This window comes from Lissotriton vulgaris, chromosome 5, assembly GCF_964263255.1.
Source record: "Lissotriton vulgaris chromosome 5, aLisVul1.2, whole genome shotgun sequence".
In the NCBI taxonomy this organism is placed as follows: domain Eukaryota; kingdom Metazoa; phylum Chordata; class Amphibia; order Caudata; family Salamandridae; genus Lissotriton; species Lissotriton vulgaris.
Window position 1 is genome coordinate 1,480,278,743 of NC_141693.1, and position 16,459 is coordinate 1,480,295,201.

At 47.2% G+C, this 16,459-nt stretch overlaps 1 protein-coding gene across 4 annotated transcripts in view; it reads left to right on the forward strand.

Annotated features, from left to right (window-relative positions):
- Positions 1-9,451, forward strand: part of RBBP5 (RB binding protein 5, histone lysine methyltransferase complex subunit) — a 225,494-nt gene extending 216,043 nt beyond the window's left edge. For all 4 annotated transcript variants that reach the window (XM_086923451.1, XM_086923453.1, XM_086923450.1 and 1 more), the window contains exon 14: positions 8,583-9,451. In XM_086923451.1, coding sequence (XP_086779577.1) covers positions 8,583-8,629 — 47 coding nt within the window. In that variant the 3' untranslated portion in view covers positions 8,630-9,451. The remainder of the gene's footprint in view (positions 1-8,582) is intronic.
- Positions 9,452-16,459: the final 7,008 nt, after the last annotated feature.

Consider the following 16,459-nt stretch of genomic DNA (forward strand, 5'->3'; position numbering starts at 1 on the left):
TCTCTTCTGTCCCAATCCTGCTTCATTGGTCAACACCATCTTACCAACATGCTCTTTCGCAATTAACAAATCGTGTTGGTTTGGAGATGCACAATGGTATGGACATTTACTGTGTGTCCTGATACGGAAATAGCCATGCAAGCTCTGTTTATGGAACTTTTGATAAGCAGTTTTCACTCCCACTATTAAATAAGGTAGTCAGTGGGTGTGTATGTGAGAGAGTCAAAGACTTGCAGTAACAATTCACCAGAAAGATAACTTAACATTTTGCAGCAGGAAGAGATCAGACTGTTAATATTATTTTATTTAGTGGTTCTCAAATTAATTGATTTTACGGCTGCTGCATTTTCCACAGAATGATGGATTTGCCCATTAATCATCATCTCCTTTATCTGTGATTATAACAAAAAATTGTTTCTAGTTCAAATGGATCAGAAGTGACTAAAAACTTGCCATCACATTTTGCCGTGTAGTGGAAAGCCCTTCACAAAGGTGCACTGGTGACGTATATGTTGCTTATTACAATATTTGGATGCTAAATCTGTACCAATAAGGTGAAACTTATGCACAGGCAGCGGTAAGAAGTGTAAAAATGAAAAAATGCTAAAGGAATACAATCGCCGAATAGGCCACATTATGTTGCATACTTTACTTTTTCTTGCTACATAATTTAGTCAACCCTGCCTTGTTTGGTCAATGCCACATAATTCTAGTGGCACAGCTATCAGTTAATGTAAAATGTCTTCTTGCCTAACTCGTTTATCATTTAGATTTGCAGTTTGTTTGTAAATCCCTGATGCCATTCGGGTCTTAAATAATGGGGTTTCTCAGCTAAGCTGATGTGAAAATATCAATGGTGCATATCCATCATCTCTCGTCTCAGATATACCCCTTCTCATTATCCTGCCATCACATCGATCCTCTGTTTTCTTTCTGACCACCAATTATTGAGATCTGATGCTGTGTATGTTGTTTTTGACTATCTTAGTTTGACGTTGAGACGGACTTGGGAAATAAAGATTGATGTCTCTAATTAATAAAGATTGATGTCTCTAATTCCCTGTAATAAATATTCTCCACACGGCGAGGATAATATTTTATTGCAGCGCTTTAACGACTCTTTCTCTCTTGTGGAAAATCTATTGCTCATGCTACCTTGAATCCCCAAATACTCTGCACTTCTGAAGGTAAAACCAATGTGTTCCAGTGTGGGGCTCACTAACGTCACTGTAGTCGCTGAAAGCCATAACAAAACGGGCCCAAAGCTGGGAGAAAATAAAGCATTAGATCTTTAAACTACAGTCAAGTAAATAGGTGTGAGAAATTGATTCAACACCAATGAATGCCCTGGATTGTTTGTCTTTTTGGACTACCCGCTTTTTGTTGTGAGTCTCGTTAACTGTAAGCTCTGTATATTGGGAGTGCTAACTGGCAATTTCAACCTTGTAAAAAATAAGATCCTCTGCTGTGTACTTCTAGGGTAAGAAGCTATAGGCTGGTTACATGTGGATTTGAGAGCACATGTGCGTGGGCGGAGTGTGGATGTCTACAGTCTGAAACTAATATCTGCACACAGGTAACATGTCAAAAGCGGATATGTCATGGATTGGTGCTGACGTGACTATGCCTTAATATATGGGTGGGCATTAATAGCTTTGGTATGTACATCTGTGGTGCCTCACTGAAGTATATTGAGTGCTCCTCTGTACTGGACACTGTAGGCAAATTCTGCACTAAACTATGATTTTGGCATAGTTAAAAATAGTGACTCAGTTGATGCACAATCATTAATGATGAATTCAGGGTCCAGAATACCGATCTGACATTAATTACCACATATCTGTACACTCTGTGGCACTTAAAGATTTTTCGTTTTACTCGGATGTGCCTACTAACTAGATTCTACCCTTTGAATCATCCTACTTGACCCATTTTATTATTCTGCTGGCCAGCTGCAGGATCACAGGCCTCCCCACACCATAGATCAGTGTGCCAGTAGTTAGGACTTCGGGAGCAAGTCACAGGAATGGACTTACCTTTGAAGTTTTGCAAGGATAGGACTAGGCAGTTGTGGCAGTTAAAAGTGGGCTTAGGTGCATAGAAATGGTCTTTGCAGGAAGCTCTTTATGAGATATCTCAAAATGAGATATATCTGATAAAGACTACTAGCCGCAGATTCCTTCACTTAGAATTATCCCCAGGCGTGAGACTTGATCCCAAAACGTTTTCTTGCTACAGCAACCCTGCGTGCCGGGGGGTTGGGCAACATCACGGGACTCCGCCCAGGCATCGTACGTGACGTCAGCGAGGTCACATAAGACCCGCCCCAGCGCGCCTACATCAGTTTTTTTTCCTTTTCCGCGTGCAACGCGGGTCCTGTCCTCTTGGTGGGACAGTGTGCGAATGCCTTCTGGCTTCAAAACTTGCTCTTTTTGTGGACGTCTTATGTCGGCGACCAACCCTCAACTTATTTGTATGTGGTGTTTGGGGGAGGATCACCTCGCCACTAATTGTCCTTAGTGTCTACAGTTGAAGCCGAAGCCGCAGTGGGAGCGCCGGATGAAACTTCTCTCGGCGCGTCTCTCCAGGTCTGCGTCCTTCCCTCGGTCTACTTCGGCAGACCGCTTCAGATACGGCCGTGGTAGTCGTCCTCGCCCTTCTTCGATGTCGCATGAGCATTGCTCTCCGATGGGTAAGTGTTGCATTTTGCCCGCGTGCCATCCTATCCACCGTTTCCCGGTGTTGGGGTGTCGAGAGTCCAAATGGAGACGTATGCGACGGCTCTGCAGGCCTCGCTGGCGTCTCTTCCTCCTCATGGGGTGTTGGCGGAATCCCTGCCTCGCGCTGGGCCCTTCACGGCGCTGCCTCCAGCTCCTGTGCCGACTGTTTCGGTGCCAGACTTGGAGGATGTGGTGATGTTGGGGTGCGGCTCCTCTGGGGCACCTCCTTCACGCCATGGTGTCTCTGCCTTGCTGCACAGTCGTGCGGGAGTCACTGGCGTCGCAGGATGTCGCCGGGGCTCAGGTCGCATTGCCCAAGCCCCTCTCGGTCCTTTGACAAGGTGGTATTGTCTAAGGCCAAAGTGACGCTGCCACGGCGCTGGCAGCAGCTGGCCCGTGCGGAGCCACAGGGGTCGCTGGCCCCTCCTTGTCCCGCTCCGGGTTGAGGTCGGATGAGGACCCCTCGGTCGAGGTGCCTACTTTCTGGAACTTTTCACCACACTTAAAACCACTGCACAAGGGAGAGACATTTGAGAATAGTCTGGACCTGGGAAAAGAGACACCAGTCAGATGCCCAACTGGAAGAGAGACGACAGCTGATGCCTACTAATTTCTAATTTAAAATACTTCTAAAGCGCAGCGTACACCTTGCGGTTTCTTGGCGCTGGGGGGATCGGCAACTGAGGGGGAAAGACCAGGGAGAGGTGAAGGGAATTTAATTTTCTAATTTAAAATACTTCTAAAGCGCTGCAAAAGTAAACTCAAGAACTTCGGATTTTACTCAGGTATAAGGATGTGTTTATCCAGGGCCAGGAGAACCGGCACCCATGCACACACTGGGACAGTAGATGAATGAACTTGATGAGGGGGAACCCTGGAGGGCTTGCCTGGATGTTCTGTGGGCTGGTCTAGCAAGAGTGCCCTCCTCCCCGATATTGGCTGATCTAAATGCCCTGCAAGAGTCCAAAGGTGTCTGTGGGAACTGGAGGGTGCAGGAAGGGAGAGTACTCTGCCTCGGGGTCCTGGAGTACTGCTGAGGGAAGCCCCAGAACCAAGAAAAGTGCCAGGTGCACAAGACAGGAGGCATGTCCTTTGTGAGGAGGGAGAGCAGTAAAAATCAGAAGACCCAAGAATTGAAAAGATTTAGCAGCCTGGAAAAGCAACTCCTGGTAACTGAAACGTGTTCCCGGGAGCGAAATACCAATTTCCCAGTCAGAAACAGCTCAATGGATCCATAGAAATTGATGGAAGATGTTTGGTCTCCTGTTGGGATCAACTGGGATCAGGTTCATGTGACATCCTCCCGTAGCTCCATGAAATGTTCCATGGATCCCTTTTATCTTCCCATGGACCACAGCAGCTGAAAATGACCAAGGGTACACGTGCGCCCACTCAGATTGTCCCTGAGGGGCCCCATCTTCCTGGTTACTGACTCCAGACAAACCGAATGCAAACAGAAACTAAAGCGCTACTGCGCCCCAACTCGAGGCCATCAGGGAGGTGCCTGATTCCGAGCGGTGTAGGCCAGGTGGGGAACCAGCTGGTGCATGCAAGTTTGTCTCCCGTGCAACCCGTTTGCAGGCCAGGGTGCATGTGCCTCATAGGAGGGGCGGAGACACCCCACCAAAAATAACAAAGAAAAAAAAGATTGAGTTTTTTGTTAAGGTGTGTGGCCGCAGGTTTAAAACAAATTAACTGAATGCAAACACGAGTCCCAGAAGGTACTGGGGTAGACTTATTTAAATCTTTAGCACGCATGCCCAGAAGCTTTGGAGCGACCCCCTCAGACATGGGCCCCCTCAAGACCACAATAGCCCCCTTAACAGACTTTTCCATGGCACCATAAGTCTCTCACCCTTTTCTATCACTCCTGGAGTTGGGACTTTTACCCTGACGGCTTGAAAGTACAAAGATTTCTCTCCATGAGTCCCAAGGCTGCTTTGCAGCATGTGTAATAGTGGATAAAAGACTCATACACACTGTTTATTGGAAATCAAAATGTTAAATTACATTTATAAAGCGCTAATCACCAAAGGTCTCTAAGCGCTGCATCATAGAGCGGCAGTCCGAGTTCCGTAGCGCCACTGAGCTTAACATTGATCCTTATAGGCCTGGTCAAATGCCTCTGAGAATAGCATTATGCTAAGTCTCCGCCGAGCAATTTGCCTTCCTTGTGCTTGGCATCTGGTAGCTTATTCCACGTCTGGGCATCAGAGACCGAGAAGGCCCGGCCTCCAAATGTCGCGATGCTGAAGCGAGGGCAGGCAAGGAGGCTAGCCTGTGATGAGCAAAGATGGCGACCCGGTACGTAGGGCTTCAGACGATCTTTGATATATTTGGGGCTTCACCAAACAGGGATTTATGTGCAATGCACAAACCCTTGAAGCTTACCCTTTGTTTGATAAGCAGCCAGTGCAGTTGACTCAACAAGGGGGTAGCATGCGCTCTGCGAGGTAGTTTATATATCATCCTTGCTGCGTCATTCATGACCACTTGGAGTTTCCTCAGGAGTGTGCCAGGGAGGCCAATGTAGACTGCATTGCCATAATCTAGGCGGGATAGTATTAAAGCAGTAACTGCCGCCTGCATGGTGGTGGATGAGAACAGGATCGATCATTTCCAAAGTTGACGTAACAATCCGATGCTACTTCCTACGACATCAGACACCTGGGTCTTCAGGGTCAGTCCGGTGTCCAGTCTGATACCCAGACTTTTCACAGCTGGCACTGGCGTTGGAGTAATGTCAAGCTCTTGGGGCTAATAATGGCTGGACCAAGGGGAAGAATCTGTTATGTTATGTTATGTTATTTTAAAAGGGGGGCTTCTATAGCGCACGGCTACTCCGAGGAGTGTCCAGGCGCTGTCGGAGCCTCACAGGTCAAAGAGAGGAGCAGAACAAAATCAGGCGGTACAGGCCACATGAAAAAAAGGACAAAGGTGGAAGAAACCTATTGCTGAAACAACCAGGTTTTCAGGTCCTTCCTGAATGTCAAAAGATTGGAGCAGGATCTGAGCGCGAGAGGAAGATCGTTCCACAGCAGGGGCACCAGATGTTTAAAGGCGCGGCCGCCGAGGCGAGCCCGATGTATCCTAGGGGTGACTGCCCTAGCTTGTGACAAAGAGCGAAGGGATCTCGAGGGAAGGTAGAACGTGATCCACTTTCGAAGATAGCGGGCGCCAAGGCCATGCAGGGCTTTAAAGGCGATGGTCAGGGCCTTGAAAGCGATCCGCTTCTTAATGGGCAGCCAATGGAGGGTTCTGAGGAGCTCCGTCGCCCTGGCCCTTCTGTTAAGGCCAAATATGGCCCGGGCTGCTGAGTTCTGTACTATCTGAAGGCGCGATATAATATAGTCCGGTAGGCCAAGGTATAGAATGTTGGCGTAATCCAGGCGAGAGCCAATCAGGGCCTGCACTGTGGTCTTTCTGTGTTCGATAGAAAGAAGGGGCAGGAACTTCCTCAGCATTTTCAGGATCGCAAAGCATCTGCCGGCCAGGCCCGACTCTTGTCCCCTAAAGGAGAGGCAGTTGTCGACCTGGATACCTAGATTCTTCGCCGACCCTGAGTCACTATCAGGTGGGAACATAGCGGCCGGCCACCACTCCTTATACCTGGGATCAGCCGGGGAGTCTGGGGAGAGTACCAAGGCTTCGGTCTTGTCTGGATGCACCTTTAAGGAATTGGACGTCATCCAATTCATGTTGCACCAGAGAATGTTCTGAACGTACCAATGTGAGTCAAGGGTGTTATCGATGTGCACTATTAGCTGAGTATCGTCCGCATAGTTGAACACCTCGCAATCTGCCTTAGCCCAGACCCTCAATCAAATGTTGGAGGTAGATATTAAAAAGCAGGGGGGACATTGCCGAGCCCTGCGGGACCCCCCAGCGAAGATCACCCTGCCTAGACATGAGGTCTCCTAATTGGACCTGCTGCTTTGCAGCATGTGTAAAGGTGAAAAAAAAACTCATACACACAGTTAAAATGCTTTATTGACAATGACAAAGTTACTAGTGAATCATTACAAGTCTTAATGAATGTCATTGTAAGGTGGTACCATCCTTGGTGGTTTTAATGTTGTTGCATTTCTTTGTGATATTTCTGCTTTTATTATTGTAATGAGACCATGAAAAAACGAGTATCCCAGCCGTTTGATAACTACACATCATTATCTCTTTACTATATGTGGGAGTTATTGTGGTTTTTGGGGCCGGACTCGCTAGTGGCATGAACTTTGAAGAGTGTGTTCACCATATGTACAACCAGTCACCTCATATATATTTGTAAATGAATGGGTAGTATTGAGTAGTGTTTTCATAGTAAAGTACTTTTTATTCATATAAGTAAAAGCTCTTACTAGACAAATATTTTTGGGGATGTATTTTCTTGCATGCGTGCTGAGGTACTAGTCCAGACCATCTTCCTGAGTAGGCCATGGACTGCATTACCTCATTTCTCTGAGAGTCAAGTGCTTCAGTGGGGTACCAGTAGACGGAAGGAAGTTGACATTATTTTCAAAACAACAACATCCTTTCCAACTAATAACCCACTTTCTTAGGGGTGGAGTTTGAAGTGCAAGATTTGCTGGTGCTGGACTTAGTCTACATACTGCAAGATGACTGCAGGGTCAAAGGATAAGACAGATTTCAAGGATATATATATATGGGCCAGATGTCATATTATTGTAGTAGACCAGTAAGACCTTGGATAAAGTAGACTTCAGAACACTGGGACACAATATCACATGAGTCTGGTAGACCAATTTGGTGATAAATGTGTATCTTGTTAAATAATGTACACATCTATTCTAATAATTTAGGCTATAAATACTAGGCCTGGGCATAACTTGTGAAGTTTCACTCTGCGATATTCTGTACAGTTACAAAAAAACTGCGAGTTTCCGCAGACGGACGGAAATAGGCATGTCCTGCTGCTTGTGCTGTGATTTAGCACAAGTAGCTCGTCTCGCTCTGAAATATCAATGCGTCCGGCACCGTGCTGCACGCCAGAGGGTGCATTATCTTGAAATTATTTTGCTGCCATTCAAGTAGATTGGCTACTCAAGCGGCCACTTTCTGAGCATTAGCAGTTGCGACCTCCTGCATTGGAGAAATCTAGCAGGGTGCCCTCCTAGCGACCAGAAATCACGCAATGGGACTACAAACCTCGCTCGCACTCGCTAACATACCATTGGCGAGTCGCGGGTGAAAAAAAACGTAAATACGTGGCGGTTGGTAGAATTTGGCCGAAGCTCTGCGTTAGTGGACAAAACACTGCCAATTTCACTGGTGGTGCTGAATAAATCACCCACACCTAATAAATACTTGAAATTTAAAGGAGGATTAAGTGTTCAATATACACCTGACATTTTATAGTGAAGAGCACAGTATGGGCCCTTTAATATATTATTCTAGAAAGTGTAAAAACAATATAATTACATGGATTTAATACATCAACAAATGTTATCTTTTAGTTACTGAGACTAGATAAGCATCACAGTTTCAATGCAGTCTGTTGAATGTTGATCCTCTGTGTCCTGTTACCTGCATGCTTCATGCTTTTGGGTTGGGCTGGGGACTGCTTTGGGATATTGTTTTGTAAAGTAAATATTTCTTCTTATGGCATGTTTTTTTTAATTTTAAGAATTAAACGTAGCTAAAACTACAGGCTCAATAATGTTTTTTTTTTGTTTAAGCATCTAAAACAGGATTCGCTGCCTCACTGGAAACTGAAATTCCCAAGATATGTTTTGTGCCTTGCTGATAATCATGTCTGTGCTTGTAGATCTCATAGCTCTATTAAATTAAACAGCATTTCAGATCTGATAATTAAACTTCTTTTCCTTTCTCTTTCGTGCCTTTCAGGAACTGCGATTGGAGGTAGTGGTGGTGCAATCTCTGAGCTATTATGAAGAGGTCTTTGTGCTGTATCTCAGACGTCTTTCTCTGGAGTCTTTCTCTGGAGTCTAGCTGTACCAGTATGGATGCGTTTTCTTTGAACGTGAGCTGTTTACCCAAAACAGACTGATTCTGGATAGGTTTGTTTTATTTTCAATCTGAATGACTGTCGCGCTTTACTTTTCTATCATCCTCTATTGCAACCAGATGAACAATGAATTTTCAGTCATGTTTGGGACTAGGCAGTAAGAATCGTCTATGATTCAAGATATGTTATTTATTTTGTTGTTTATTAATGTTGAAAACCATTCTTCATTGATCATCACAGTCACCCTTTGAATGTATCTCTCTTCACTCGATGCATCAAAGGCTCTGGCCAAAGGAATTTGTGACCAGCAGACGGGATTCAAACTTAAATGACCTTCTCTCCAATTCCTTTTGTTTTGGTTGTTCCATTTTTTTAAGTTTCCTTTGACTGAGAACTCTCTGCTCTGCTTTCTTAAGACACCCTCTTTTGGCGATGCACTTGGAAATTATCTTATTTGTGCTTGCAGCTTGGCAGATGAGCACTGCCACATCATCATTCATGTTTTTGTGTAGATTTATCTTGTAATAATGTGTTTGTTATTGATGAAACAATTTGATCCCATGGATTTAAGTTTCTACACTTGTAGGCTGTTAAAAGACAGTAACATTGTTCTTGGCTGTAAATGTATGCTTCTCTGTCTCCAGCGGAACAGCTGTGGAATTATGTATACCTATTATGTTTCTTATGACAAGGCTGGATTCTAACTTTTTACTCAAATAAAGTTTTATAGAAAATGTTATTATTGAAATCGCTTTTTGAGTTTCTCTTTGCAGTGTGTAAGCTGCTCCATTACTTTACTGAAAGGATGATTTCTAGCAGTTGACTTATTAAAAATGTTAAATCTCTTGTTAGATATGGATGGTCCTAAACCACGTTTGACATTGCTGCAGCTTGTATGTATACTAGGTTCCCACCTGGCCAGGGAAGGTCTTTGTGCTTCACGACTCTGGGCTGCCCCACAGCCACCTTGGATATTCAGAACTCTTCCCAACTTGAGCTGATTTCAATTTACAGAACTCCACCAGGGTGCCAGCTGCAACAATCGGGTTCCGCTCCCCCTCAGTTAATGGTCCCGGCTCTTTCAGCCCAAAATGTGCATAGGAAGAGGTCAGAATTCTTCTTTACTACATCCCCTCCTGGTATGCAGAGCTTCAGTAAGTACTATATAAAACTTAATAAATAAATCTATATATTGCAGCACAGTCACCGTGGCGCTGTGGGTTAGCGTCTGTCGAAGAGCCAGGTCTTGAGACGCTTTCTGAAGTCCACCAGCGAGGGTGCTGTTCGGAGTTTGAAGGGCAGGTTGTTCAAGGTCTAGGCGGCAAAATAGGAAAAGAAGCGCCCCACGCTGCAGCTACAATAGATGTGGTGGTGTGCGCCAGGGGGAGTGAGGTAGATCACAGGTTCTTGTGGGCAGGTGTAAGTTCAGTTGTGTTCACCAACATGGAAGCGGCAGTAGTTCCTTTCTCATTCTCCCATGTTCCACCAAGAGCTTGGAGTTACCCGGTTACCTTTACAGCGTGGCAACTGGGCCTGGCCCTTCTTCTCCTATGCCCATCCTTCTCTCCTTTGACGAACCAGCCTTTCTCCTATATGGGCTTTGGGACACCACTGTGCTTTTTATTGGTTAATGCCCCATTTCCTAACAATATCCCCAGGGCTCAAGACCAGGAGGAAAAGGGTGTGTTGTCCCCAATCAACATTTAGAAAGTAAAAAGAATACCAGAGAATAGCACATTAGATGAAAAAACCTGTTCAGACACTTTAAAGACTATTAGAAGAACAGGGAATTTCCCATGTAATATAACCTTAATTTGGAATAGAGAAGGGGAAATCCAAAGGGTGAATCCCCAGAAGGTGGTAGGCCCACCCATGAACTGAAGCTTCTTTCTCTCCTGCATAGAACCTTATCTCAAAAATAAAGGACCTCCTTCCCAGGACCTGTACCTAACCATTCCTCCAGTGTTTGAAACTGGAGCCCTACTCAGAAGTGCTAGATGAAAACTAGTTTCATAAAAGAAAATACAACTTTACCATTCACTCTAGTTCATGCCTCTATTCACCATCCTTAAAAACGTATAGTGGTTGTCAGAAGTGGGTTAACATCACAGCGCCCTCCATGATGGAGCATATTTTGTATGGCCTGATAGAAGGTCTGAAACAGTTACATGATGAAGCTTCCCTAGATAAACAGCTCTTGATTAAAACATGAAGTGGCCAGACTCAGGAAGCTTAGGCTGTCAAGAAGCTGATGCCTTCAAAATAGCCTTGCACCGAGCCAGCTAACTCTACTCGCCAACTACCGAAGTATCAGGAAAATGGGATTTAGGCTTTTCCTTCTCTACCTATGAGAGATTAGCTGAACAAGCCAAGTGTGTCCTCTTACTGCTTCAAACCAGGAAGATTCAGTCAGCCTGTCTGTCAGCAAATCCTACAGGAACCACTCATGATGATGTTAAAGTGGCCCTATTGGAACTTTGGGGATTGGACCCAGGGTTCCATAAACGTCAGAGGGTTTGAATCATCTGATTCACATGCTAAGACCATTGTTCATTACTAATCTCTGAAAATGTCCCAGGTACTTCATGCCATGACAGTGCTCAGAAGTAAATCTCTTCTGAACACTTAATAAGGTGTCTTACCTTACCAACACTTCTTTTTTTTTTTTTTTTTTTAGTTTCTGGTTTATTTTCGTACAAAGAGCAAGGAGAGGGTCTAGATATACACAGCACAGGGCCCACTACCCTACACCGGGCCGGCCACGTAAATCAGAGGGTACACAGGTGATTCCAAAAGAGTCTACTGATGTAGACTGTACACAGCATGTCGCCTACAACCCTCTTTGGGCTGGCCGCATAGTGCTTGTGTCATAACATTAGTTTGCATATGTGGGAGAAACATCATAGCGAGAGAAAAGGAAGAAGAGGTAGGCAAGAGGCCTACAGAAAGAGAACAGTAAAGAGTGAACTGGTAAAGAGCCGCGAGGGAGTAAAAAAGATCATAGGAAAGAGAGGGGCCCGTGACAGGGGGGCTATGTAAGACGATGTTGACGAGGAGAATACTGGCGGGCAGGCAGGGAAGTAAGGGGAGCCAGCAGTGTACACCAATCAGGTCATGGACCAGTGTATGCGTCCTGTGTATCAATGGGCAGGGCTGTTAGGGTTGCACAAGCAGACTGTCGGGCTCAGATGGAATTACAGCATCTTAAAATCGGCATAAGGCCCAGAGTTTCAAGGGGGGGGGGGGGGGGGGGGGGGGGGGGCAGGAGACGTACATGCTCGATTTTGCAGAGGTATGTAACGGTTGCCAAATTTTGGTGAATCGGGTGTCACAGGATTGTAGGCACGCTGTGAGGAGCTCCATAGTCACAATGTGCCATAAGCGCGCCAGCCAAGTGGCATTGGGGAGGGGGTCTCTGCCTTTTTCCAGTATAGCGCTATGTGTTGCTTAGCGGCCCCTAGCATATGGAGTGCAATGTGCCAGTCACTGCAGGTGAACGCTCGTAAGTTGTCGGGCTTAATGTCTAAAAGGAGCGTGGCTGTGGATTCAGGCAGAGAGAAGCCAAGTACCTTGTTGATAGGACTAGGGACCTCTTTCCAGAACAGGGAGGATGTGCAATCACGAAGGTGTATAGTACCACTATGTCATGATCTTGTACTCGGTTTCACGTTGTGTGATGCTACGATACACCTTTGGTATGTCCCACCCCAGTCTGTTCCACTGACAATGCGTAATTTCTGTAGGGGAAGTAGTTTACCATTGACGTTGGTACGGATGGATTGCTATCCGCTGGGGTGTTGCAAGATCGGAGTGAAATGGCAAGTAGCGGCCTGTTACATCTCGGGCGAGGACAGCCAATGCTGCAACTGTGCATACTGGAGCCTAGCTCCTTCTAAGAGTTGAAACTCCTCCTTGCATTGGTCAAAAGTTTTGAGTGTGTCCCCGGCGTACATATCTCAGATCGTTCTACATCCACCTTCCAGTCATTTCGAGAACGCTTGCGGATTGAGGCCGGTGGGAATAACGGGTTACCTGCAATGGGGGTGTGGAGGGAGGGAAAGGTTTCTGAGTCCCTTGGATATTGCTACTTGGTCTCATATATCAAGCACCGTCTTAGTAGGCACTGCAACATAGGCGCTGCAGGAGCGTGCATTCTGATGGAGCCAGGAAAGTTCCCAAATGGTTTGTCCGGTTACCGCCCTGTCCATATGGAACCAGACCTTCTCGCTCTCAAACGCTATCCACTCCGAAACTATACGAAGGTGCGAGGCCCAGTAAAGGCCAGTAGGTTGGGGCATGTTAGTCCTTCTCTGTCCCGCGGAAGCATGAAAACTTTGTTGGAGAAGCAAGGTCTACGTCCGCCCCAGACTCTGAATCTGTTGTTGCGGGATGGGAGTGGGCAGGCATTGAAACAGGTACAGAATTTTTGGGTGCACCAACATTTTAATAGCGTTCACATGGCCCAGCCAGGAAAGGGTCAGGGATTTCCAACCCCTCAGGTCTTCCAAGACGGTTTTCCAATACTCCCGCCAATTCGTTTGTGTCCATGTGGCAAGAGAGGGAGTCAACTGAAGCCCCAAATATCGAATGGAGTTAGTGGCCCACTGTTAGGGGACAAGTGTTCACAGGGTTGGTATCTCCTCCTTGGGGATCGTGAGGTTATAGGCCCAGGATTTTCCATGATTTATTTTAAGACCAAAAGACAGCTCAAAAGATTGCAGTAGGGAGTGTAACGCCGGAAGGGAAACATAGGGGCAAGACACTGTAAGGATAAGGTCATCAGCAAAGAGCGCTAAATTGTGCTGCTGAGCCGCGAGGATGATGCCATGTATGTCGAAGGCCTGCCTAATCATAGCTAGAGGCTCTACCACGATGGCAAACAACAAAGGGGATAGGGGGCAGCTCTGTCGCATGCCCCTCTGTATGGAGATCGGATGCGTGAGTTGGCCATTGACTCGCACCTGAGCCTGTGGGGAGAGGTAAGGGGCCATGATCCTAGCTATCATGTTCTGGCTGAGTCTGATTTTCGTCAGCACCGCTCAGAGGAAGGTCCAGTCGACCCGATCGAACGACTTTTCCGCGTCGAGCAATAAAAGGCATGCGGTTATATGCCAATATTGCGCCTTCCCCACGAGATGCGCAATTCTGCGCAAATTGTGTGCTCCCTGGCTGTTACGGATAAAGCCTACCTGGTCAGGCTCTATAAGGCCAGGCATGTGTGGATCAAGGCGTTTAGCCAGCATTTTGGTATAAATTTTAAGGTCTGTGTTCAAAAGGGCTATGGTATGGAAGGGTGAACACTGGATGGGATCCTTCCCCGGTTTGGGTATAAGGGCTATTTCTGCCATTCCCATAGATGACGACGGCCCCTCCTTATTGGAGAAGGAGTTGAACAGCCTTAGGAGGTAGGGTTGGAGTTGTGGTAGTAGCAGGTGATAGAAGGCCAATGGGGAGCCATCTGGGCCCAGTGATTTCCTCAGGGGGCGGTCCTTTAGGGCACTCGCCAGCTCCTCTTTTGTGAGGGGTTCTTCCAGCTGCTCGGAGTGGTAGGGACTAAGTGGAGTCCAGGGGCAGTGATCTAGGATATCTTTGACCCGATCTGGTGACGGCTCGTCCGCTGTATACAGGGCTGAATAATATGCCTGGAAGGCCTCGCCTTTAGCCCGTTCTGTGGTGGCCCTCTAGCCATTAGCGAGCTGGATTTTAGCTATGTGTGCTTTGGCAGTGCCCGCTCGCAGGCGTCTCACCAATACCTTACCCACCTTGTCCCCTCCCACCCCTCAAAGTGTTGTTGTTTCAACGCCAGTAGGGCTCTCACAGCCTTGTTAGTGCAGAGAGAACGGAGTTGCCCCCGAAGATTAGCGAGGCGGCGTTTACGGGCGAGTGTAAGGTGTTCCTTGTCTTGTCTCTTTAAATCCTTAATGTCTTGGGTCTCACGCTCCCATGCAATTGCCAGAGATGTGATGTGACCGCGGATCGTGGCCTTAAATGCATCCCATATTACAGGAAAGGGAGTTTCGGGAATATCATTGATCGCGAAGTACGAGTCAATAGCAGTCCGTATGCTTTCCACATCTACTGGGTCCCGCAGTGCAGTGGTAATCGCCATTGTGGGGTACGGGAGGGACAAGAGGCCAGGTCTTGCAGGAGGAGTTCAACATGTGCATGATCGGAGAGCAAGATGGCAGACATGGAGGCCGAGAGCATGTCGCCGACCAGGGTGTGCTAGATAAAAATATAATCTATGCGCGAGTACAAGCGATGTACATGTGAGTAATACGAAAAGTCTCGCGTCTCAGGGGAGTGGTATCGCCAGGAGCCCAGTAAACCAAGGTCCGCTATTTGTCTCCGGAGGGTCGTAGACATAGCCCCCGTCCTGTGTGAGAATGTCTCACTGCGGTCCATTTTAGAATCCCATGCCATATTGAAGTGACCCCCCTATGATTAGTGAGGGGTCGTCTTGTGGGACATGCTCCCGCAAGGTCGTCTGGAAATAGGAGTCCTGCATCTGGTTGGGTGCATACGCATTGCACAGTGTAAAGTGGCGATGTCCAATCTGGACCCCAGCCCTGATGAAGTGGCCATCCGAGCTGCAGTAGACCCTAGATTGACTCTGCCTGATGCCAGCCCTGCAAAGGATTGCCACCCCGGCCGTTTTAGAGGGTGTCGAAGCCCAGGATTGGAGGGGATATCGCGGATGGGCAATGCGAGGGATATCTGCTTTTAAAAGGTGAGTTTCTTGTAGAAGGATAATGTCTGGGTTATGTTGTAGAAGATAGGGCCATGTTTGATGTTGTTTGTTGGGGGAGTTAGGTCCCTTAACATTAAGGGATAAAATCTTCAGGGGGCAGGGTGCAGCCATAGTTGTGTCAAGATCAGGGGTAGTCCGTCAAGCCACTGTAGAGAGCAATGTGGGATGATGGGAGGAAGGTGCAGGGATTCGTCACTCTTGTCACAGGGAGGGCATAGTCTGGGGGGGTTCACCGCCAGCCATAATAAAAGATATAGAAGAGGAGGGAAGAAAAAGAAAAGAAAGTACAGATAAGTATAGGCAAAAAGTGTAGAACCAACATTGGCCAACTGGGCCACAGTGTCCTGTTCCAGTTGCGGGTCAGCCCAGACATTAAGGTTAGGGTGATCCCACAGATGTCACTTTCTCAAGAACAGGTAGGGGGTGGGTCGTCAACTACCTGCGCGATCGTCCGGATGAGTAGTCCAGGACCTAAAACACTGCAGATAGGGAGCAGGGGTATGTCCAGTTTCAGAGGGTGAGCGCCACCCCCAATGGGGTCTGAGACAATGTCCGAGGTCAGCATGTTGGTGCATTTGCGGATGCATGTTTTCAGTCAATCAAGGAGACAAAGGTCGGGAGTTTGTTGTAGATCTTTCCCCCTCCAAGGTCCGGATATGTTGGATAATGTCATTCCTGGCTTGTGAGGATGATTGTTCGTCCGGTTGCGTTGAGCGCCGGTGACGGCGTACAGTAGATCATGAGGGCTTGGCGGCAGCAGCGGTGCGTCCATTGGGGCGTAGGGGCGTAGCCCCGCCAGCCACCATGGACCCGCATCGCGGCTGCCGGCCGCAATCCTATCCTGGTATTTTCTAAATTAAATATCGCATTATTGCAAGCAACAATCAGCCGCCGGCGGGAATTGCGCAGGGGGGGTGGCCTGCTGCAGCTTGAGTGACAGTCCACACTCAGGCTGCAGCAGACCGTCCCGCTGGGGAACTTACAGTGCGCATGCTTGAGAAAGTT